Source organism: Madurella fahalii (assembly GCF_045866475.1).
Source record: "Madurella fahalii IFM 68171 DNA, scaffold_1, whole genome shotgun sequence".
In the NCBI taxonomy this organism is placed as follows: domain Eukaryota; kingdom Fungi; phylum Ascomycota; class Sordariomycetes; order Sordariales; genus Madurella; species Madurella fahalii.
In genome coordinates this window covers 3,274,126-3,295,747 of record NW_027263971.1, presented here as the reverse complement: position 1 = coordinate 3,295,747, position 21,622 = coordinate 3,274,126, and the positions used below count along the sequence as shown (strand labels likewise).

Sequence of the window (21,622 nt, the reverse complement as noted above, 5' to 3'; positions counted from 1 at the left end):
ATTTTTGTATCCATCTCTCGACTAGGGCTCGAAAAGCAATGGGATGATCATTTTGTATGGGTTGGTGTTTAGTTCAGTTGCGAGTTTGCTCGGTTCCAGCAAAGCCAGGACGGCCATTGAAGAGCCGAATCGGCAACTGCTAAACTTAAACACGGCAGGGTCCGATGGTGTAGTTGGTTATCACGTCAGTCTAACACACTGAAGGTCTCCAGTTCGAACCTGGATCGGATCAATGCGTTCAGTGGAAGCGGTTCATTACTGCAGTCCATAATTTTTTGGGGGGGCCGTGGTGGGGTGTTGTGGATGGTTCCGCTTATGGATCTCGAAGGTCTGGATGGACAATCCAAGATGTCCTTTCTTCTTGCTTTGCCGCTCAGTTTTGCATTAATTGCAATACACTACAGCAGCTCGTTACATAAAGCAGACGCAGGGTGACGTCGCTTCTGGAATACGAAGCCGGACTTCTAGACCGTTCTTCAGGCGTGATCTCCGTCGATTGCCAAGATTGGTCATCTGGGCACCACACCTGCTTGGCCGTTGTGACAAAGAGACGATATTGGCTGATGCCAAGTCCACAGCAAATGCAGGCTTGCAATCCAAGGGTCCAAATGGTCCCTACGCGCGTCACACCAAGCCGCGGGATGACGGACCCTGCTGAAAGCACGAAGGCCGCTTCTCAGGATGACCGAGCCTTGAGCCTAAGGCGGCTCTCTAGTACAAGTGATAAATAAATACCTACCCACTTGACCCGGCATATGACACCCAAGCGAACAGCAGTCATCCGCTCCATTCTCAGTCTCTGTCATCCAAAACCAACGTCTTCCAAGACAAACCAACATTGTCTCCCCCCATAACATTCAACGGGACAAAGACAACACAAAGACAACATGTGTTTCGGCCCGGCACCAACAGAAAAATACTACTACCACGAGGAGACCGTCCCTGCGAGGCCGCACCGTCACCACCACCATCACCACCACCGCTCGTCCCGGTCAAGCTACGCCAGCGTGCCGAGAGGGTATTACTCAGCCAGTCCGAGGGCGAGCATGACGAGCTATAGGAGCAGTAGCAGGAGCAGCGCCCCAGTTGTGTACGAGTATCAGAGGACTAGTAGGACACGATATGTCTAGGCTGGCGGTTATTTATTTCTTGTGGGGGAGGAGGCGTGGAAGTGGCTGGCACATGTACAACAGCGCGGGATTTGATCATAGCGAGGGAAAATGACGGCGCTTTTTTGGGATTAGAGCATAAGTGCATTTTGGGGTTGGGCACGTGTAGTTCATGGTAATGGGTTCATGAGAGGAATTGGCTGATATTTTTTTTTTTTTTTTTTTTTTTTTTTTTTCCAAATTTGAGTACTACCACACAGTTCGTCCCGAGGGTATTGCAGATGGGATGTGGCGTGGATGCTCAAGGGTGCAGAACGGCCCGAGCTATGACGTCACACTCCTGCCATGTTCCATCATCTTGGGACAACATACCTTCTCTATGATTGACCATTGAAAGTAGCTTGGATTAAGTCATGGCGTGGCGTGCTTTGTGATGTGATAGGAGACGAACCGTTCATTCCAAGCCTAAAAAACCTGGAGTAGATGTAGAGATGATGTCTTCCAGCTCGCACTTCACACTCATCAAGAGGGACTTTCGCCCTAGACCCTGACAGCCGAGTTAAGCTGTCGTGATCAAGTACTTTACTGCGAGCCAGAAATTCATCGCCAGGAACTGGAGTTCTAATACACATAAGGGTATGTGACGTTGATGGCGCAACCCCATTAGAGCACAGTAGTCGCAACCCTCAACGACTCGCTGGGACCAACGAGACCATCACCACGAGAATAGATAGGCAGTGTTTCCTTGACAAGCGGCCTGACTAGAACTACCCCTGAGTCTGTCCACTCCCGTCCCAATTCAAAAGCGCCTGCCGCCGCTGGAACGAGCGCAGAAAGCACAGAAAGCGCAAAGCAAACACAGCCCCTGCTGGTGCTTGCGCCTTCTTATCTAACCATCTCGAGAAAGCACAAGATTCTAGTAGTGGCCTCAGAACAAAACCCAACCATGTAAGTCGTCTGCTTCTTGTCAACACCTATCCCAAATTAGCATCCTACAACCGGCCGGAAATAAAAATGTCACGAAGAAGCACCGACAGCGGTCGACTTCCCTCTCTTTCCCAGTGGTATTACACTCACAACCCCCCCCCCCCCCCCCCCCCCCCCCCCCCTCCCCCTTAACCGTCCACATGACTCTCTTTCCGAACCCCCTACTAACGCAGAGACACTAGGAACCGCAGTCTCTCCATCCGCTCCTCCAAGTCGGTCCGCTCCGGCACCGCCTCGTCCACCACGACGTCGCCGACGCACCACCGGCACCGCTTCTCGCTCACGTCGCTGCGGCACCCGGCGCACCCGAGCCCGGCCAAGCGGCTCCACCGGCTGATCAAGACGGTCAACAACCTGATCGCAGCGCACTCGGCGGCGGCGCGGGAGCGGATGGCGATCGCGACGCAGCTGTCGGAGTGGGGGGAGCAGACGGGGGACGAGGCCGTGTCGGACCTGAGCGACAAGGTCGGGGTGGTGCTGTCGGAGCTGGGCGAGCAGGAGGAGGCGTACGCGGGCGCGCTCGACGACCGCAGCCGCGCCCTGCTCAAGGCGATCCGCAACACGGAGCGCAGCGTGCAGCCCGCCCGCGACGCCAAGCGCCGGCTCGCCGACGACATCGCCCGCCTCAAGGCCCGCGAGCCCCAGAGCGCCCGCCTCGTCACCCTCGAGCAGGAGCTGGTCCGCGCCGAGGCCGAAGGGCTGGTGGCGGACGCCCAGTTGGGGAATGTGGTACGTTTTTTGCTCTCTTTTTTCTTCTTTACTTTACCCTTTTTCTTCTCCGTCTTCCTGTTCTTAACTTTCTACGTCCCCCCCTCCCCCCTCCTTTCCGCCGTTCTGTCCCAGATTATACCTACCCCTTTTTCTTGAGGTATGCGGGGCGAGCCGGTGCTAATGCACAACAGACGCGGCAGAAGCTTAAAGAGGCGTATACCGCCGAGTTTCTGGCCACCATCGAGCGCGCAGAGAAGCAGATCATCCTCTCGCGGCACGGCCTGCGCTTGCTGCAGCTGATCGACGACACGCCGATCGTCCCCGGCGATGTGCGGCCGCCCTATGCGCACGCCTCGCAGGCGAGGCAGATCCTGAACGACGCCGAGGATGACCTGCGGGATTGGCGGCCGGGCGAGTTGCTGGGTGAAGACGTCAAGTCCGTTGTCGACGGGGACTCGTCATTGCTGCCGCAGGTGGAGAGTAAGGTAAAGGGGAAGGATAAAGGGAAGGAAGTGGAAGTGGACGGAGTTGGTGCGTAAACGGGAAGTGCGGCCAGATTGCCAAGTTCATGAAGTGTTCTATGTTTTTTTGCCATTGGGAGTTTCTTGATTCCATCATTATACCTAGTCTGTGCTGCAGCTATGTTGCGAGTTTATGTCTTGAAAACGCACTCGGGAATTCCACTACACTACGCGCCTCCTGAAATGTGATAAACGCCTAGAGTCCAGCCAAAACACTCCAAGCTCCCGTTGTTATCTCGTCTATACCATGTCATGAAACGGTTGCCGTCACCCTCCTAACATTCTTCCTCGCGCCGTCCCCGCTAACCATAACCGCCCCCTCCATCTCCAGCGTCCTCATCACCTCGGCAAATTCGCCCGCCTCAACCGGAACGCCCGTGCTCTCGGCAAGCTTCCTCGCCACCTCTGAGAACCTCACTGCCTGCCCGCCAGCCGTCAACTCATCCAGCAACTTGACCACGGCGTCCTTCATATCCGCGCGGCGCTTGCGCTCCGCTGCGCTGGTGCCCTCGGTGAGCAGGCTCATGTCGATGCGGCCCTGAGCGTCCGTGGCCGCCGTCTTGAGCGCCGACTTGATCAGCCGGACGGCCTCCTTAACGTCTTCGCGCGTCACGGTATCCGACAGGCGCATCTTGGCGTGCGCCTCGGCCAGCCGGATCATGGACTCGAGCTGCCGCGTCGTGGCCGTGATGCGCTTCTCGGCGGCGCGCACATCCTGCCCGAGCTTGCGCATCTCGACGTACGAGTCGACCAGCTCACGGCCGGCCTCCGGAGAGATGGTGGGGTGGATGTTGGCACGGGCGTACGAAATGTACGACGTGAGGAACTCGATTGGCTGGGGGGAAGTTAGTTGTGTCATTTCAAGGAGCCAAGGTGATGAGGGAACTCACCAAGATGTCATTGGAGGAGTGGGCTGACTCGGGCTTGTCCTCGAGGTACATGGACAGCAAGTGGCGCGCCAGTCGCTGGTCAGTCTTCTCGTCGACCCGGTCGAGGATGAGGTAGACCAGATCAAAACGGGATAAGAGGGTAGGCGGAAGGTCAATGTTTTGCGGTACGGAGAGGTCGGGGTTGTACCGACTGCCGATCGGGTTGGCAGATGCGAGGATGCTTGTCCTGGCGTTGAGCGTAGTAATGATGCCCGCCTTGGCCACCGACACCGTCTGTTGCTCCATCACTTCGTGGAGGACCGACCGCGTGGAGTCGTTCATCTTGTCAAACTCGTCGATACAGCACACACCACCATCTGACAAGACGAGAGCGCCTGACTCAAGAACCAGTTGCCGTGTCTCAGGATCACGAGTCACGTAGGCCGTGAGGCCGACGGCAGAAGAACCCTTGCCGCTGGTATAAACGCCACGCGGGGCGATTCTGTGCACGTAGGACAGGAGCTGCGACTTCGACGTCGACGGATCGCCGCAGAGCAGGACGTTGATGTCGCCGCGATACCTGGGGCTTGCTCCCTTCTCAAAGGTTTTGTTCGTACCGCCAAACAGCTGCAGAAGGATGCCCTTCTTCACATCGTCCATCTCGTAGATCGAAGGGGCTAGAGACCGAGCGAGAAGCTCGTAGATGTCGGGGCGAGCCGCCGTGGCCTTGATCTTCTCCTCTTCCTCAGGCGTGACCGTCTTGATCTCGTCGAGGCCCCGACCACTGGCATGCGCCTCCTCTTCCTCTGCGAGATCGAGCGTAGAAGGGTCCGCTCCCATTCTCTTCCGGTCAACTTTCTGCACGTGGATGACATCGACGTAGGTCTTGTGCACGCTCTTGACTGTCCTCAACCGCGGATTTACACGAACAGGCGTGACTTTGTAAATGCCCGTGAGTTCCACCCGGTCACCGGCCTTGCAAAAGTCAACCAGTTCGTTGTAGATGCAGACGGACACGGAATGAGGCGTCTGGCCAGCGGGGACGGCGTCAGGGGTCTCTTGTAGTTTGATGACTTGCTTATCCTCAAATATGCAGCGGTTGTGGATGATCTGCATCGAGTTTTTGGACTTGCAACGAGCGCGGGGGCACTCGGTGGGCTCGCGGATCTTGCCCCTGTCTAAGACGACAGTGACCGAGTGTCCGCAAACGCTGCACTTGAAAAAAGCTTCCTTCATATCGGGAATAACGGGCGTGGCTCGGATAACGAGACCCTTGATGGCGACGAGCTTGTCCATGTCTGAAGGATTGAGATCCCGCAGGTTGGTGGTGCTGTCTAGACCCCAAGGTCGAACGAGGTACTGCTCGTTGGCAACCTGGTCCTCGAGACTAGGCGCCTGAGGTTGCGATGGCCGAGGAGTGGACGGCTCCTCACCCCGTTCCGAGCTCGGGAAAGCAAGCTCAGAACTCTGAGAAGCCTGTGGAGCGTTGGACGTGCTCTGAGCGGCTGCTCTCTGGTTCGCCATTTCGGCTCGCGCGAGTTCAATCATGCAGTCATGAACACACTGGTCCATGACAGGCACGATCTCGGTCGGGTACGCCTGGCATTGGTGCCACAACTTCACAGTCCGTGGGTAGGCCTTGAGATCGCGGAGATCCAGGTACAGCTTGTTGGTGCCAAGGAGCAGCATGTTCTCCAATGCCTCCCAGTAGGGCTTCGAATTCGCTTCCGGGTTGTCATTGGTGTCAGCTTCGGTGGCGCCGTCCGCCCACATCCGGTACTTTTTGGTGAAGTTCTTGAGGAAATCCCTGAACGAGACGAAGGAATCCTCGAGAGATACCGTAGTACCCCAAACCAGACTTTGACTTGAGCCGCCAAGAGCATCCGCTTCTGAAGTATGGGGGTTGTTGTTTGCAAATGACGCAGCATCCGACCCGATGGCGGAGCCGTCACGGATAACTCGACCAGCGTCATCCAGGATAATTCGGCGAGGCACGCGCGGGGTCCGGATGACATCTGGGTTGATGTCTCCTCGGCTCGCTCTAAAGTTGGTGGACCGCTGCGAGCTCACAAACAGCGCGCTGCTCTCGCTGCGGAGGTCTGACTGCTGGGTAAGTTGGCGGCCCGGGCTGGAACTGGGGTCGTAGCGGATCGGAGAGGAGTCTAGTGCCAGTGGCCAGTCAGTTTTGGTGCCCAACGCTTGCCAACAGAATCATTCTCACCCCCAATCAGCGCGCCACTCGCACGGGGGGTGCGGTCACCGGCACTCTGGGTCTCTGTCTGTTGGCGCAGAGGCGAGCTGGGGACATTCTGCTGGGATGCCGTGCTCTGGCTGTTGCTCATCTGGCGCAGAGGGGACTGGACGCTGCTAGCGCCGGGGGCGGGAGACGAGGACTGGTAGAAGAGCGGGCTGGAAGCTAGCTGCGAAGAGCGAGTCTGGCGGGGAGTCCTCTCTGTGCCGGCCGACGGCCCTGCTGGGGCGGGGCTGCTCCGAGGCTGCGAACTGCGAGTTGCCCGACCAGGCGTTGCGGAGCTCCGCGTCGATCTTTTTGAAGGGGAAGACATCTTGTACGCCGCTATATCGCTATGTTGGAGAGACTGGCGGCAGCGGGTTTTGCGATGGAAGCGGGTGACTGGGGAGGCGTTGCGGGACGATCTGCGGGAGGAAAGGCGGGACGCTCAGTGGAAATGAGAAAAAGAAGACGCGCGAAAGATCGCGTCTCGCCCAAAACCACTTTACACGACCGCGCCGACAAGGGTGTGTTAGCGCGGAATCCATTAAAGCCCCTGTCGGCGGTACGTACCTTGAATCTGTGGGGCATTTTAAGGTCAAGCCACATCACAGCAGCCGTGTTCACCCCACAACTTCATCGAGAGAGGACGCACCAGCCAGGCCACTATCACTGCTTCCAGCACACCTTACCCGCCTGTAATTGCGCCGACCAAAATAAAGCCGCCGTCTCTTCAGCATTTTCTGAGCCTGTCGGAGAATAAACAGCCAAGATGTCGCCGGGAATGTCGCTGTATAGCGTGAACGCTATATGTGCGTATAACCGTACAATTGGCACAGGCGCATGCTAACGTCGGCCATAGTAATTCTCTCTAGTGAAGACGGGTCGCGCATCTTCGCAAAGTACTATACCCCGCCGCACCAGACTGCGAGCAACCAAGCTGGAGGTGGTATGAGGAGCTCGTAGTATCTCCCCATACAGACGCCCACGTTGACCGCAGCATAGCCCCAACATCGCAGAACCCCTACCCCGACAAGACGGCGCAAACGCGCTTCGAGAAGGCGCTCCTCCAAAAGACGGCCAAGCAGACGGGCGACATCCTGCTCTTTGACAACAGGATCGTGCTGTACAAGATGGAGTCGGACGTGGCCATCTATGTGGTCGGCAGCCTCGACGACAACGAGATCCTGCTCTACAACGTGCTGCTGGCGCTTAGGGACAGCCTGCACCTGCTCTTCAAACAGTCGGTCGACAAGCGGACAATAATTGAGAACTACGACCTCGTGTCGCTGGCCATCGACGAGATCTGCGACGACGGCGTGGTGCTCGAGACAGACCCGACCATCATCGTGCAGAGGTGCAGCAAGGCACCGTCGCAGGACGTCAACCTGAGCCGCATCGATCCGTTCAGCGAGCAGGGTGTCAACAACCTGGCGCAGCTAGGCAAGGCGAAGCTGACGGATTGGTTGCGGCAGGGTTTGTGAGGGAGGGGTTCACTATTATTAGATGTGGGAGGGTTATGACTTGAAATGGAGTTTTATGTGAAAAAGGCCGGGCATGCCAGGTATCATCGGGTAGCAGAAAACCAAGTGTTGATCCGTCTCCTGCGAGACCGTCTAATGCCGTCTATCTAAGCTCTAATTTCGGATGCCGCCTTCCTAAGCCTGTTCATGACGGCCGCAGCAATATCATCTCGGTCGCTGACCCCTTCCACAAGGATAACATCAGCCCGCAGCCTGTCCAGCTCCCTCAGCGCAGCAAACAGGCCGTGAGCGACTCCCTTGATATCCTTTCCCAGATCAACATCCAGCAGCCTCGCCACCGTCTCGGTTCCTCCCGCGCCGAGAAGCGAGCCCTCCTTGACTACAAACCCTACTTCGCCTTGTCCATTCACAACCTCCCCCAGGACAATCTCTTTCACCCCAGAATGCCTCATCCCCCCAGCAACAGGCCACCTCCCCGTCCTAATAACCGCTACCGTCTTGACTCCCCCGCCTTTCCCACCCACCACCCGCTCCATTTCCTCTTCGCCCACCCCCTCCCCAGCACCAGCACCAGTACCCGCCCCATCCCCAGCCTCAAACAACACCACCTTCGCCCGCGGACTATAATGCTTATACTTCATGCCGGGCGCCCTGGGCGCGGGCCCCTTCCCGACCCCGTTGGCGGGACTCGCTTGATCGCCATACGCCTTCTCCACGCCCTCCCACCCGGGGCACTCCCGCAGCTGCTCGATGCCCACGCCGCCGGGCCGCAGCACGACGGGTGGGCAGCACAGGCCGTCGACGACGGTGGACTCGACGCCGACGGCGCAGGCGCCGCCGTCGAGGACCAGCTCGATGCGGCCGTCCAGGTCGTCGCGCACGTGGCGCGCGCACGTCGGCGACGGCCGCGTGCTCGCGTTGGCCGACGGCGCCGCGAGCGGCGCCCCGGCCAGACTGATGAGCGTGCGCGCGAGCGCCGACGCCGGCAGCCGCGCCCCAAACGTCGGCTGCCCCGCCGAGACCTCGGGCGCCAGGGTGAGGGGGCGCGGGCGCGGGCGCGGGCGTGAGGCGGTCCCCGGCGGCAGCGGGAGCAGGATCGTCAGCGGGCCCGGCCAGAACCGCGCGATCAGCGGCCGGTAGATCGCTGGGATGGGGTCGTCGTCTTGCTCTTCTCCTCCTCCTACGTGGTCCGGGGAGGGTGGGGAGGGACGCAGCAGGCGGCGGAGCATGTCCAGGTCGGAAATGTGCACGATTAAGGGGTTGTCGGACGGGCGGCCCTTGGCCCTGTAGATCCCCCGGACAGCGTCAGAGCGGGTGGCGTCGGCGCCGAGGCCGTAGACGGTTTCCGTTGGGAAAGCGACCGGGGTGGAGGTTGTCCGGAGGAGGTGGGCTGCTTCACGGAGCGGGCCGAGGACGGGGTTCTCGTCTTCTGATGAGAATGATGAGGATGAGGACGGGACCTCCCATTTGCTGAGGTCGCGGGTGCCGTCCGGGAGGGTGGCCCACCGGCCGAGGGCAGCTTCATTGGTGCCGGTGAGTGGGACTTTGAGAATCCGTGTTTTCATCGTTGCTATCGATGCTGCGGCATGCGTGGGACGGGAGGTTGTAAAACGTGCAGCAGTAAGCGTATGTGTGAGTCGAGCGCTCAACGTCCGATAGGAACTGGATGCAGCGGGCCAGCGCGCACAAAAACCGAGGTTTGAAAGGCCCGCCAACTTGATGGTTCAGGAAATTTTCAGTTATTAATTGGGTGAGGTTATTAGCCGCTTGCAGCTGTCGGATGGTGTCGAAGGTAGCCGCAATTATGTATGTCGAGGTTCAAGTTGACTCATTGAGAAATTTTCATAACTCCAACTTTGAGCTCTGAACCTCGCTGCTGCCCAACTTCAACTCCCACAACCACTACCTCGCAACAGCGCCGGTCCGAAATCAAGCCAGGACGATGATAAACTCATAAGATGCATTGAAATCTACGACTTAATTTACGCTCATCCAAGAAACGTGTTGCTAATAGGTGGCTGCTATGAGATCCCAGATCTCGCCACCGCAAATTCCAACGCCAAATCACCGCCTGCCTGCCATGCCGTGTCCCGTGATATCCCATTCCTCCAGAATCTATAAGGCATCGCCATATACGCATCGCATAGAACCCCCGTTACCCAGCATAGGTCTCGCTCCCCCTCCGCCCTGTCCTCACCGGCAGCGAAGAGACATACTCATTCGTAGCCCCCAACTGTGCCGAGAAGCTCGCCAGCAAGCGCATCACATCCTCGCGCACCTGCTCCCGGCTGGCCATCCCTTGCATGACCCTAGCCGACGGCGGCGCCGGAACACCCGACGGCGACTCCATGCTCATCCCCATGCCCATGCCCATGCCCATGCTCATGCTCATGCCCGCGCCCATGCCAGCGCCGTTCATCGCCGCAATCCTGGGATGCTGCAGCTGCGTGATGCTGTTGCTCACGCTCGAATGCGTCCGCCCTCTGCGCCCCCGCCTAACGCTGCTATTGCTGCTGCTCATGCCCATCGTGAGGTACTCATTGTCGTAATCGGTCGTCGAGTAGCCGTCCTCGTCGTAGCTGCCCGCACGCGAGTGGGCCGCCGAGCTGGTCATAGACGGAGCGAAGTCGGTGATGACGGACTGGGCGTCCTCGGGGGTCTTGGCCAGACGGGCGAACTCGCTGTCGTCCGAGACGTAGATGGACGGCTCGCGCCCTGCGCTCTGGGACGGCTGGTAGAAGGAGGCGTGGCGTTCTAGCTCGAAGGGGTTCGCGCCGCCAATGTCGGAGCCCGTGACCGAGGCCACGTCCGAATTTGCCGTCGACGGTCGCGTGAGCTCGGGCATGGCCAGGCTCTCGTCGAGGTCGATCAGGCTGCCCACGGAGATGCGATTGTCTTGGGAGCTCGCAGAGACGAGGTCGTACGGCTCTGCGAGCAGGCCGAGCGGGTCCGTCGGGTGGTGGATCATAGGCGGCGGACCGTTGGAACCCGGCCCGCTGGACCGCTCTTCGTGGAACGGGAACCGCGACATCTCCGGGTTGGCCGACGCCGGGGGCGCCATGGCCGGGAACTTCCAGTCCTGCGTCCGGCGGTTGATGTTTAGGTCGGCCGGGTCGCTCAGTGGCGGCTTGTTAAAGTCGGTCACGTCGTCGAACTCGGAGTCGCTTGGGGCTTGCATGCCGGCCCGGATGGTCGCCATGTCCACAAACTGAGAAAGATCGCCTCCGTCGTGGAGCGATGCGTCCAGGTCGATGAGCGACTCTCGCAACGTCGAGTGGAGCGAATCATCCCGGAGCGGAAGATCCGATGTCGACGATGCCGGCGGAGGCGGGGGTTTGCCGTAGTAGGCACGCGAGTTGTCCTCGTAATTGGAGATGGTGTTGGGGTCAAACACCTTTTCTAGGGGCGCTTTGACCGGCTGGAGTTGAGGCGGCAGCCGACGTCGCTGCTTGGGTTTCGCTGGCCGCGATGTCGGTTCGTTGAATTCAAACTCGACGTTGGATCCGTAGACGTCGTAGACTGCCCGGGCATCCGTGTCCATTACCTGCCGATCAAAGTCGACCGTGGTGCTAAAGTTCCACTCGTCATTGGCCAGAGCCTCGGCTGGGTAATCTGACGGCCCCTGCGAGCCGACAGGCGCGAAGAGAGACCTTCTGATGCCGCCTTGGGCCTCCCAGAGCTTGTAGGCCTTGACCAAATTGGCAAGCGAAGAAGTCGGGTAGGCGGCGCTGGTATTGAAGATGTAGGGATGCCGCTGGATCTCCTCAATGGTCGGACGCTTCGCCGGGTCCTCGACAAAACAGAACGCCACGAGGTCCTTGATCTGCTCCGAGTACGAGTCGCCCTCCAACCGAGGCAAGTGAGCCTTGATGTAGTGGCCCAGCTGGGGTATGTTAAACCCCGCCATGACATTCGGGGGAAGGCCGGAGGCGAGCTCGTAGACCAGTGAGCCGAACGCCCAGATGTCGACAGGCGTGCTGTAGGAAGGGTTCGGGTCGAACAACTCTGGGGCCATCCAGTGAAGGGTTCCAATGAAAGTGGTGCGTTTGTCGAGCTTCGACTCGATGATACCAGCAACACCAAAGTCGCACAGCTGAACACTGCCTGCTTCGGTGACCAGCACGTTTGCACACTTGATGTCGCGGTGGATGATGCCCTCCTTGTGTACCCAGTAGACGGCCTCGGCCACCTCTCGCACGATGGGGATGATCCACTTCTCTTGCAGACCACCCGGTGCCGTCGGCTTCATCAGGGTCGCCACGCTTCCTCCGGCGCAGTACTCGGTGACCATCCACATAGCCTGGCCCACGGGGAGCACGTCGAGGGTGAGGTTGATGTTTTTCGCTCCGCTGTCGCTGAGGAGCTTCAAGGTGCTAAATTCTTTCATGAACTCGCTGTACGTGTCGGCGAGCTTGGGGTTCAGGGTGTCGCTCTCCTCGATGTTGATGATTTTGATAGCCACTAGTTGCTTTGAATTCAGGTCGGTAGCCTTGTAGACCCGACCATAGTTTCCTTTTCCGATGAGCTCTTGGAGTAAGTAAGGGGGCACTTCTTTTCCTGCCTTGTTACATTCGTCTTCGACAATCGCCTGCATCTTCTTCGCATCTTCCACCGCCTTCTGCTTGGAGGTGGAGAAGTCCGGGTTACGGACTTGTAAGCTCGCCATGGTGACCGGCGAAGCCCAGTCTCTGGGACTGGCTAGTTTGTGAAGGGATGGTTCTTGCCGGCCAACGCCTTCCTGTTGGCGGCGAGCCAGAGTCCGAGTCCGGTCTCCGAGGGCGGCCTGGCTGGCCAAGTGTCCTGGAAGTCACCCCCTTCCTCGTCCTCTTCGTTCTCTTCGTCTTCGTCCTCGTCCTCGTCCTCGTCGTCTTCCTCCTCTTCCGCGGGAGCTTCGAGCTCTGGATACAGACACCTGCCTTCGATGATCTCGATGAGTTCAAACAAGTCCCTGAGTGAGGTGCTGCCTCTATCTCTCGGCGCGGAGGGGACCGAACGATCTTCAACCCAGACTTGGCCGCCCTGCTCCTCGAAATACTCGTCCTCTCCAAGAGCACCAGCCGGCTCGCTATGGCATGGTTAGCTCTGAGTGGCCAGCGTCGATTAAGGAGCCCATTGAATCAGAACCTAGAGAAAATGAGGAATACTTGCCAGTCCTCAGGAAAGGCTGTCGCGTGGATCCAGTGGAGGATTACCTCGCGTTCCGCGACGGACAGGCCTGGCGGAGGAGGCGGCGGGGTCTGCTCTTGCGGGATAGGGGGGAGTGGGCGATCAGGTGCCGGACCCTGGGGGAATATAGGGAGTGGGATCAGGCGTCCACGGGCAACGTCTCTGCCTCTCTCCTCGTTGTCGTTTTGGGCAGCAGGAGACGGGGTTCCCTGCCTTGCGCCCTGCCCTGCTCCCTGTCCTCTGGCTGCCCAGGCCAGAGGAAGCCAGGGGTAATTTGGGCGTTGCTGATCCATTGATATTAGCCCTTGTTCCCAGCGTACTGTTGGCAGACTAGGAGGCTTGACAATGGGGATGCAGGATAGAGTATGGGGGGTCGGGAGGCTGCAGAACACCGAATTCAAGTCCACTCACTCAATCAAGAAAGGAGGGGAAAGAACAGTCAACAAACCTGCTGCAGCCGCCGAGAGAGTGCCGCAACTTATACTCTTGCCCTCGCCAGCGGGACCGGGACGCCCAATTCCAGCGCAGCCAATGGCGCTTCACGCATCGACCGCCTGGATCAGACCAGGCCGTATCTAGCTCAATTAGCGCTGTGAAGCGCTTCACAGGTTGGAAATTTAATTCACGGGAAAGTTCAGGTCGTCGTCGACTTCAGATCAGGTCCGGGTTTTGGTGGTTGATGTTAGCGGACGCGGACTGGATCCAGGGGCTGACCGATCACAGGTTTGGGGCGTCGAGTCGTGAAGCCTAAAACAACGCTAATACCCGCGGGCGGAGATCAACCAATCACGACCCCGGCTAGCACGTGGCATACGGGCTGCCCACCCGCGCGGCAGGTGTCGCCTCTTCACTGTAGAACGGAACTTCCCATGTCCATTTAATGAGGCTATTGCCAGCCTTGCTCTCCCAGCCCTGTTAAAACCCTCGAGGAGAGGTATGGGACTTGCGATAGCTATATGTCCATGATATGTACACGTATCTGGGATCGTCATCCATGTTTTCTACTATCCCCTTGATGCTGTAGCTTTTACATCCCTATACTTGGCAGACACTTCCAATCTGTTGTCCGATGTCCCATGTATGTTGTGTCAGTGTCAGTGCCCGTGCTACAGAAGGACTAGCGTCGCAGCGGTACTTCTAAGATCGTTCTGGATGAAGATGCGGAAAATCTCGGAGTGACATGGCGCTTTGTCGACGTGTGCAGCAACTCCTGTCAATGGCCGCATCCCCTACTTCGGACGATACATTTGGACATTAGACGGCCGTGTACGGGTAGCACAATTCCTCACCAGAAGCGGGGGAGATGCAAACAACACGCCATTCCCTCTCCCAGTGACGCACGATTTATTAATTCATCTTGCATCAGATGCTCCGATTCCCAATCATCATCAGCAGACCGAGCAAAATCCCAAGCATGTGGTAGCCGGCCCAACCAGCAAGGGGGGAACCTTCATAGCTAACCCTGACCCTCACCTTTAACCTCCCCTTCCAACCTCGCAATCATCTTCGCATGAATCCGTTCCCACCCGTCCTCGCACTGCCCCTTGACGATGCCGACCAGCAACCTCGAGCACCGAATCGTCAAGTCCTCAACCAACTCCAACCCCTGATCCCCCTCCTCCCCCCCAACCTCCCTCACCTCCCAGAAGGTGTCCATCACAACCGACAGCGGACTCCTAATTCTCACAAACAGCCCGTCTCTGATACCAGTAAACTCGTACGTGCTCACCACATTTGTATCCCATATCCCCGCAGGAATGGCGTGCACGATGTCGGTGACGCGGTAGCATACGGGCGTTGGTGCCGAGTCAGATGCAGTTTCCGGTGGGGAGGACTGGGACGGCGAAGGCGGGCGGAGTTGGGATTTGACCGAGTCCGGGAGGGTGGGCGGCGGGCTGAGCTCGGTTTCCGGGTTGGCGATGGGCTCGAACTTGTCAAGGTGCGGGTCGCAGGAGAGGAAGAACTCGTAGTCGGAGAGCATGGCGAGGGCTTGGGAGCGGGTGGTGCCTTTGGGGAGGCGGGAGGAGTGGACCATTTTAGCTGTCGAGGTGAAAACTTGCACGGGTTGAATCCCGTCCTGTGAGTAAGGAGGCCGGGTGAGGGGCTGAAACCAAGGCGGTGCTCACATGAGGACATCTTTGGGTTATTTCTTTTGCTGCGGTTGCAAAGGTAGGTCCGCGGGCAAAATTTGACACGACAGAGGGGGAAGAAGACGGCTGTATGCGTACGGGTGTCCTTGTGTTGGTTGTGTGAATGTCCAGGAATTGGGAGCAAAGAAGTTATCTGATACAGTTTAGATCTCGTACAGCTTTGTATACGAGCAGCGTCTTATAGCACGCCCTTTGCATTTGCTGCATAGAACAAGACAGATCAGTTTGGGCCAGTCTCGCGCGGATGCGAATGAGGGGAGCAATTGTGAAACAGCAACCAAGCTTCAGCCTCGTACGAACCATGAAACAAAAGCACCCCCATGTAGCTGCCTGCTGAGCTCGAGATTGGGAACACCATTCTCGCTAGGCCACAGACATCATCCTCCTAAGCTTGATTCGTTCAATTGCTCGGTTTGAACGACGAGCAACTTATATCTGCGTATGCGTACAAAGGGTTAGGGTTGTATACGATGCTAGGTTGTATACAGGGTTGAAGATCTGGTCAGAGATTGGTGGAGCTTGCGGCGCCAAGTCCTGACTTCATCTGTCGACACCAGCAGCTTCGCGGATCTGTTGCCACAGCCAAATGGATGCATTGGTCAGGACACGGGGCGCGTACGTGTGCCGGAGCTGCACCCAGCGCTTCCGGAGACAGCTACGGTTACGGCGGGCCTACTCGACCGCGGCTGCTCAACCCGATATCTACGATGTTGTGTGTGTCGGAGGTGGGCCAGCAGGCCTCAGTCTCCTGACGGCGCTGCGTGAGTACTTCTGCAGTGCTTTGTAGTTTGCGTATTGGTCTGCTGGGTACCTGACAACCTGGTCCATTAGGGGCGAATCCGGTCACATCACACCTTCGCATCGCTCTCGTCGAGGCCCAAGACCTTGCCAAGGTCAGGTCGTGGAAGCTGCCGCCAGATAGGTTCTCGAACCGATGCAGCTCCCTAACCCCCTCCTCGGCCCTGTTTCTTGACCAGATTGGTGCGTGGACACATCTGGAGCGCAGCAGAGTGCAGGAATATCAGGAGATGCATGTCTGGGATGGCGTGACGGGTGCGCGGATCGAGTTCGACTGGGCCCCGGGTTCAGCTCCTCCCTCGGGGACTACGATTGCCTACATGAATGAGAACCTCAACCTTACATCTGGGCTCCTGAAGCGGCTAGAGGAGCTGGGAGGAGTCTCAATCTTCGACAAGGCGAGGGTGGAGAGGATATCCTACGGCGAGGAGACCGAGGAGCTAGACTTGCGGGAATGGCCGGTCGTCCACCTGGCTGGAGACAAACAGCTCTCGGCCCGCCTCCTAGTCGGTGCGGATGGCGCAAACAGCCCCGTACGCGCCTTCGCCGGCATCGAAGCTCGCGGCTGGGACTATAACCGCCACGGCGTTGTCGCTACTCTTGAGCTCGAAGGAGAGGGCTGGGGCGGAGCCAACACCAAGATCGCCTACCAGAGATTTCTCCCCACGGGACCTGTCGCCATGCTTCCTCTACCGGGCAACTACTCTACGCTTGTCTGGTCGACCACGCCACGCAACGCCTCCCTGCTCAAGAGCTTGTCGGCCAAGGACTTCATCGCCATGGTGAATGCTGCCTTCCGGCTGAGCCCGACGGATCTCGAGTATATGCATACTCAGGAATCAGGACAGGCTGACGAGTACTCGTGGAGATTGGGGCACACTCCCTTCGATCCCCGGGCAATCCCCCAGACTGTTACCCGTGTCCAGGAAGGCACCGTCGCTTCGTTCCCGCTGAAGCTGCGGCACGCCGACACCTACATCGGAGAGCGTGTGGCTCTCGTCGGCGATGCCGCTCATACCATCCATCCGCTTGCCGGGCAAGGCCTGAATCAGGGACAGGGCGACGTGCAGAGCCTCGCCAAGACTATCGAGTACGCCATCAGCCACGGACAGGATATCGGCACTACCATGTCGCTAGAGCCCTACGTCTCCGAGCGCTATGCTGCAAACCATGTCCTCCTCGGGGTCTGCGACAAGCTCCACAAGCTGTACTCGGTTGGAAGCGGACCACTGGTGCCGCTCAGGTCTGTGGGCTTGAGCGCCGTCAACGCCCTTGAGCCGCTGAAAACCTTCTTCATGAACCAGGCCGCCGGAAATGGGATCAAGATCTTTTAACAGCCGAACTTCTGGCGTTTTCTTGCATGTGGCCCTGTATACGTCTGGCCTTCTGGTCGTACAAACTTGTCTACACGTGTATCATATCTATCATCTGCAGTTTATCGAACTCTCTCGGAGAGATTTGAACAATTGGACGGCATGCACTGCCCAAAAGAACCTCGGTATATTGTACTGATGACTGGCATCGTGGCCCCTCGCAGTTGAGGTCGTACGATATGTATGGGATGAGCTGCCACATGCTAGAATCTTTCTGCCCCCTGCGAGCAGCGTGCATGTTTTTTCTTTAATATCCTCGATATTCCCGCTCTAGGTGCTCGGTGCATTTCAAATCACGTCACTCTTTCTTTCTTCACGCTGCTGCCCGCTGTTATGGCCAGTCTGTCCAGAAGCTGAAGACACTGGCCATGAGAGACCAAGGCGTCCAGTCGAAGTACGAAATACTCCAGCACCTTACCGGCTTCGAGGTTCTCTCGGGCGCCATGGGGAAGTAGACAACAATAGGCATCGCGCCTTTGCAGAAGCTGCAAACTCCTAAAGAGCCTGACTCGAAGCCATAACGGCTAGGGCCCAAGGGTAGAACTTTGAACAGCCTCTACCGTTCAGACCCGCGCGCAGCTCTGTGCGGTTCCGTTAGCTTCCGTGTCACTAGGAGGCACGATAGCATCTGGTATGCAAACCGGCAACTTGCCACCCAGTTTCTGTCGTTGACCTCTTCGACCTCGAGATCGAGGGCAGCAGGCGGGGCCGACGCGCACCCATTAAGCAGAGTTTACACAATAGATTCAATATTCCTAAGCGACCGTCATACCAGCCTCCCAAGAAGCCTCTCTGGGCTTTTATGATACCTGCAGAACCTCTTCTATATTCTTTCCCTGAGCATCCTACGAAACGCACTCCAGCTCCTTTACTCACCACCAGACGGCTCGTTGCGGCTTTCGATCCTCACCAGGGCAAACCGTGGCCGTCCTACCACTCTGTTGCACAACCATCCTGTGGTGGCAGAGAGTGAGACAGCAGGATAAGGTTGATCATCTTCCCGGGTGTTCGGGTCGTCTCCAGATTTACCCAAGAATACTCTTCCCGTAGCGGACACGCACTCGTGGCGCGCGATTTCGATCAGTCCTCCAAAACCAGGTAAGCCCCTGAGCGTCGCACAGATGCCAAACATCCACCACACTTCGTACCACTTTGCTCTCTATGTTCGTTTTCTTCGAAGCCTTTAGTCCTTAGCTTTTCAGTCAGCGAGTCGTCATCAAGCTCCTGTCGTACCTGGACATCCTCTGCTTTGCTGGCAGCTTCGGAAGCGGGGGGAGAGTTTGTTGTATACAAACCTCCCCTATCATCTGTTTCCAACCAGGTTACGAGAGAGCACTCTAGACCTTGTGCGAACCTACAGCGTTTTACAAGCACACACAGGCCCTTATCTGTTTAGCTTGTTTGATTCCCGGCAGCCGAATCCCCCTCCTGCCTCTGCGCTTCTTTACCTACTCACCATTAACCTACAACCTCCCCTCGAACTTCGCAAGCGAGCGATGGTTTCTGGTGCTCATCTTCTTTTCTTTCGCTCGTGGCTTACTCTGACCGTTGCAGAGCGAATTAGTTTGAAAAAACAGAGAGCAGAGAGCCCTACCCAGTTGCAGCCACGATGTGCTTCCAGGAATACATCGCCTACCAGTGCGGCCACCGCTCGCTCAGCGTGGTTCGTCCTTGTCCCTTGACGACGACCGGGCACAACTTCCCAGTCTGCGCCATCCAGCCTACGAAGCAGTACTTTTCAGAGACCATGTGCGCTGCCTGCGAGCGCCAGCTGCACTCCCGCTGGGTTCTCATCCGCGAGTGGGAGCACCGCTGGCTCCATGAGCGAGGTGCTTGCGGTTGCGATGTTTGCTTCCCTGGTCTGCTGACAACCCCACGGGTAATCGGTGGCAAGGCTGTCACCGATGCTGCCACTACTGGAACATCTTCCACTCTCACTGCGGACGATCACGAGTCCTATAGAAACAGCTCCACGCCGACGGCTACCGGGTCAAATGCTGGATACGCTGAGAGCAACCAACACAGCACCGGCAGCGGCCGTGTTCCCGCCATCTATTCCGAGGCGGTCACATCTTCGGGTGAGCATCGCGTGGCCATCCGCCTCCCAAGTCTCTACGCGGCAGAGTGGCTGGCCGACCACCGCGCGTTGCACACTGCTGGGAAGTGCAGCTGCAACGCCGACTTCCGCTCTGTCCAGCCACAGATCCCAGATGAGGAACTGACACCCGCAGACCAAGACGTGGTACACCGATGGCACCAGATGGTATGTACTATCTATCAACGTTGCTTATCCTCCTCTGAGTTTCCGGCTTTTCCGGTGACTGCGGTACCTAGCAGGAGAAGGGGGCGGTATCTGTCATTGCCTAGACCGTATAGGCCAGCGCTGCCATTGGCACCTCTACCGGTAACATAATGACGCCCAGTTAGACAGCATAATGGCCTAAGTAGGTCATGCTGCTGCCTAGTTAGGGTCATTATGTTACCAGTAGAAGTGCCATTACCACCGCTGGCCTATACGGCCAAGGCATGGTAACATCATGACCAAGACTCCCTCCCCTTCCCTTTTCCCCCTGACCCGGCTAGGTAGCTCTGAGAGTACCTATCTTTGCTTCCAATTGCCGGGGAGGATGTGGCTAATACCGTTCTTTAGGAGATGCAAACCGAGCAAGACGAACCCCATGCTCGAGATCCCTATGGCGAGAATGACGACGGTTCGCGGCGGATAGCCGAGATCGAAAGAATATTCGGGTCGTTCACAGCAGGTGGTGAAACTCCAAGAGTGAACCTGCCTCCGGCTCCGACTTTGCTCACTGGGGGGCACCAGGGGTTGGAGGTAAACAATACCCAGGAGGGAAGTCGTCGAGGACACAGGCACGACAGGCGACACGCCTCCCAAAACCAGACCCGGCACGGAGTCCAGCCCGATCCCCGCTCCCGATCACAGACCCAAAACTCAGCTTCCGCGCAGCAGCAGTCTGCCTTACAGTTACAACCCACCGCGGCTCCGTACCATCCTATCCCTTTCACAGCTACCCAGCAAACATATCAGTACCCCGGCTACCAATTCATGGCCGGCGGTGCCAACCTGACTGCCGCACTAGCACCGTACCCCCTATACACCGAATACCCTGTCTACCAACAACACCCCTTCTACCACCCGCCTGCCCACCCATACTACGTGACGCCCGCCACGTACACCGACACCATCCCGTTCGGCGCCCACCCCTGGGGCTCGCGTCCCCAAGTGGTTCCCGGCGTGCCCGGGCTGACCAGCGGCCCGGGACCCTACAGGACGCCCGGCATTAGCCACGATGCGCCGCCAGCGAGCGCTCAGCAGGTGGCACACCAAAATCAAAGCCAGGGACGGCAAGCCATCACCTCGTCGCCCAACCAGCAAACCCCACTTGCCGTCTGCGGCCTCCCCGTCGGCGCCGGCCCCGAGGCGGCCCAGCCCCAGATGCCCAGCTGGCGGAACTGCCGACTGCGAAGCCTCAGAACCGAAAGCGAAGGGGCAAGGTCAAGCACGCGGTCAAGCATGAGGTACTACAGTGCGAGCGAGGGTGGTGGTGGTTGCGGAGGTGGAGGTGGAGACGGAGACGGCGGCAGAGACGATGACTGTGGCGGGGAAGACCGAGACGGCGGAGACGAGGAGGAGCCGCCGCCGCCGCCGCGCCGAAACTCGGCGTCGACTTGAAGTTTGAACCCGGCCGAGCTGGGGGCACACCCCGCCCCGTTCTGAAAGCTGGGGCCCCAGTTGTTTCTGTAAGTCCCCTTCCACCCCCCCCCCCCCCCCCCCCCCCCTTCCCCAAGTTGCATCGCCTTGTTCCGTCTGAGGATTCGCGCGACAACGAACAGTCAAGACCAAACAAGCCTCAATCCTAACGCAGAGGATCACTAGGAATTGTCCGCGGAAAGCACACCGAAATATTTACGTCCCCCCCTCGTCTCGAGCACAGCTGGGGTCTCCCACGATTTTAAACGAAGCCCACAGCCCCCCCCAACTTCCCACCCCCGTCTCCGTTGCTATAATACAGCAAGCACAGCACCCAAATCAGTTACAAACGAAACGACAACACGACAGGACACGACGACACGAGGGAAAACTGGCGTTTTTGCCCTCCAACCCACTCCATAACCAACAACCAACCCTGAGCTCCGAGGTTTCTTGGTTTTTGCCAGGCTTCTTCTTCTATCTATCTATGGCCCGAGGAAAAAAAATAACCA

The 21,622-nt window shown here is 58.1% G+C and overlaps 9 protein-coding genes and 1 non-coding gene across 10 annotated transcripts; 5 read left to right on the top strand and 5 right to left on the bottom strand.

Annotated features, from left to right (window-relative positions):
* The first annotated feature begins 158 nt into the window (after positions 1-158).
* On the top strand, positions 159-232 carry MFIFM68171_t27. The gene has a single exon. It is a non-coding gene; the product is annotated as a tRNA-Val (tRNA).
* Positions 233-2,123: 1,891 nt separating this feature from the next.
* On the top strand, positions 2,124-3,346 carry MFIFM68171_01025 (Sphingolipid long chain base-responsive protein LSP1; the record flags this gene model as incomplete). The annotated part of the gene is made up of 3 exons (XM_071056447.1): positions 2,124-2,173; positions 2,279-2,825; positions 2,999-3,346. 3 exons carry the CDS (start codon positions 2,124-2,126, stop codon positions 3,344-3,346), a joined length of 945 nt encoding a protein of 314 aa, XP_070912548.1.
* A 232-nt stretch (positions 3,347-3,578) lies between these two features.
* Positions 3,579-6,761, bottom strand: CDC54 (MCM DNA helicase complex subunit; the record flags this gene model as incomplete). The annotated part of the gene is made up of 3 exons (XM_071056446.1): positions 3,579-4,163; positions 4,219-6,359; positions 6,419-6,761. 3 exons carry the CDS (start codon positions 6,759-6,761, stop codon positions 3,579-3,581), a joined length of 3,069 nt encoding a protein of 1,022 aa, XP_070912547.1.
* A 438-nt stretch (positions 6,762-7,199) lies between these two features.
* On the top strand, positions 7,200-7,911 carry RET3 (Golgi-to-ER vesicle coat component; the record flags this gene model as incomplete). Its single annotated transcript, XM_071056445.1, has 3 exons — positions 7,200-7,239; positions 7,290-7,376; positions 7,433-7,911. The coding sequence occupies 3 exons, from the start codon at positions 7,200-7,202 to the stop codon at positions 7,909-7,911; spliced, it is 606 nt and encodes a 201-aa protein (XP_070912546.1).
* Positions 7,912-8,057: 146 nt separating this feature from the next.
* Positions 8,058-9,476, bottom strand: MFIFM68171_01022 (Threonylcarbamoyl-AMP synthase; the record flags this gene model as incomplete). The annotated part of the gene is made up of 1 exon (XM_071056444.1): positions 8,058-9,476. The coding sequence occupies one exon, from the start codon at positions 9,474-9,476 to the stop codon at positions 8,058-8,060; it is 1,419 nt and encodes a 472-aa protein (XP_070912545.1).
* A 590-nt stretch (positions 9,477-10,066) lies between these two features.
* Positions 10,067-12,577, bottom strand: MFIFM68171_01021 (STE STE20 YSK kinase; the record flags this gene model as incomplete). The annotated part of the gene is made up of 1 exon (XM_071056443.1): positions 10,067-12,577. One exon carries the CDS (start codon positions 12,575-12,577, stop codon positions 10,067-10,069), a length of 2,511 nt encoding a protein of 836 aa, XP_070912544.1.
* A 32-nt stretch (positions 12,578-12,609) lies between these two features.
* MFIFM68171_01020 (uncharacterized protein) lies at positions 12,610-13,370 on the bottom strand (the record flags this gene model as incomplete). Its single annotated transcript, XM_071056442.1, has 2 exons — positions 12,610-12,976; positions 13,060-13,370. 2 exons carry the CDS (start codon positions 13,368-13,370, stop codon positions 12,610-12,612), a joined length of 678 nt encoding a protein of 225 aa, XP_070912543.1.
* Positions 13,371-14,533: 1,163 nt separating this feature from the next.
* Positions 14,534-15,112, bottom strand: MFIFM68171_01019 (Activator of Hsp90 ATPase N-terminal domain-containing protein; the record flags this gene model as incomplete). The annotated part of the gene is made up of 1 exon (XM_071056441.1): positions 14,534-15,112. One exon carries the CDS (start codon positions 15,110-15,112, stop codon positions 14,534-14,536), a length of 579 nt encoding a protein of 192 aa, XP_070912542.1.
* A 701-nt stretch (positions 15,113-15,813) lies between these two features.
* COQ6 (Putative ubiquinone biosynthesis monooxygenase) lies at positions 15,814-17,359 on the top strand (the record flags this gene model as incomplete). Its single annotated transcript, XM_071056440.1, has 2 exons — positions 15,814-15,988; positions 16,059-17,359. The coding sequence occupies 2 exons, from the start codon at positions 15,814-15,816 to the stop codon at positions 17,357-17,359; spliced, it is 1,476 nt and encodes a 491-aa protein (XP_070912541.1).
* A 1,648-nt stretch (positions 17,360-19,007) lies between these two features.
* Positions 19,008-21,092, top strand: MFIFM68171_01017 (uncharacterized protein; the record flags this gene model as incomplete). The annotated part of the gene is made up of 2 exons (XM_071056439.1): positions 19,008-19,661; positions 20,049-21,092. The coding sequence occupies 2 exons, from the start codon at positions 19,008-19,010 to the stop codon at positions 21,090-21,092; spliced, it is 1,698 nt and encodes a 565-aa protein (XP_070912540.1).
* Between the last annotated feature and the right edge of the window lie 530 nt (positions 21,093-21,622).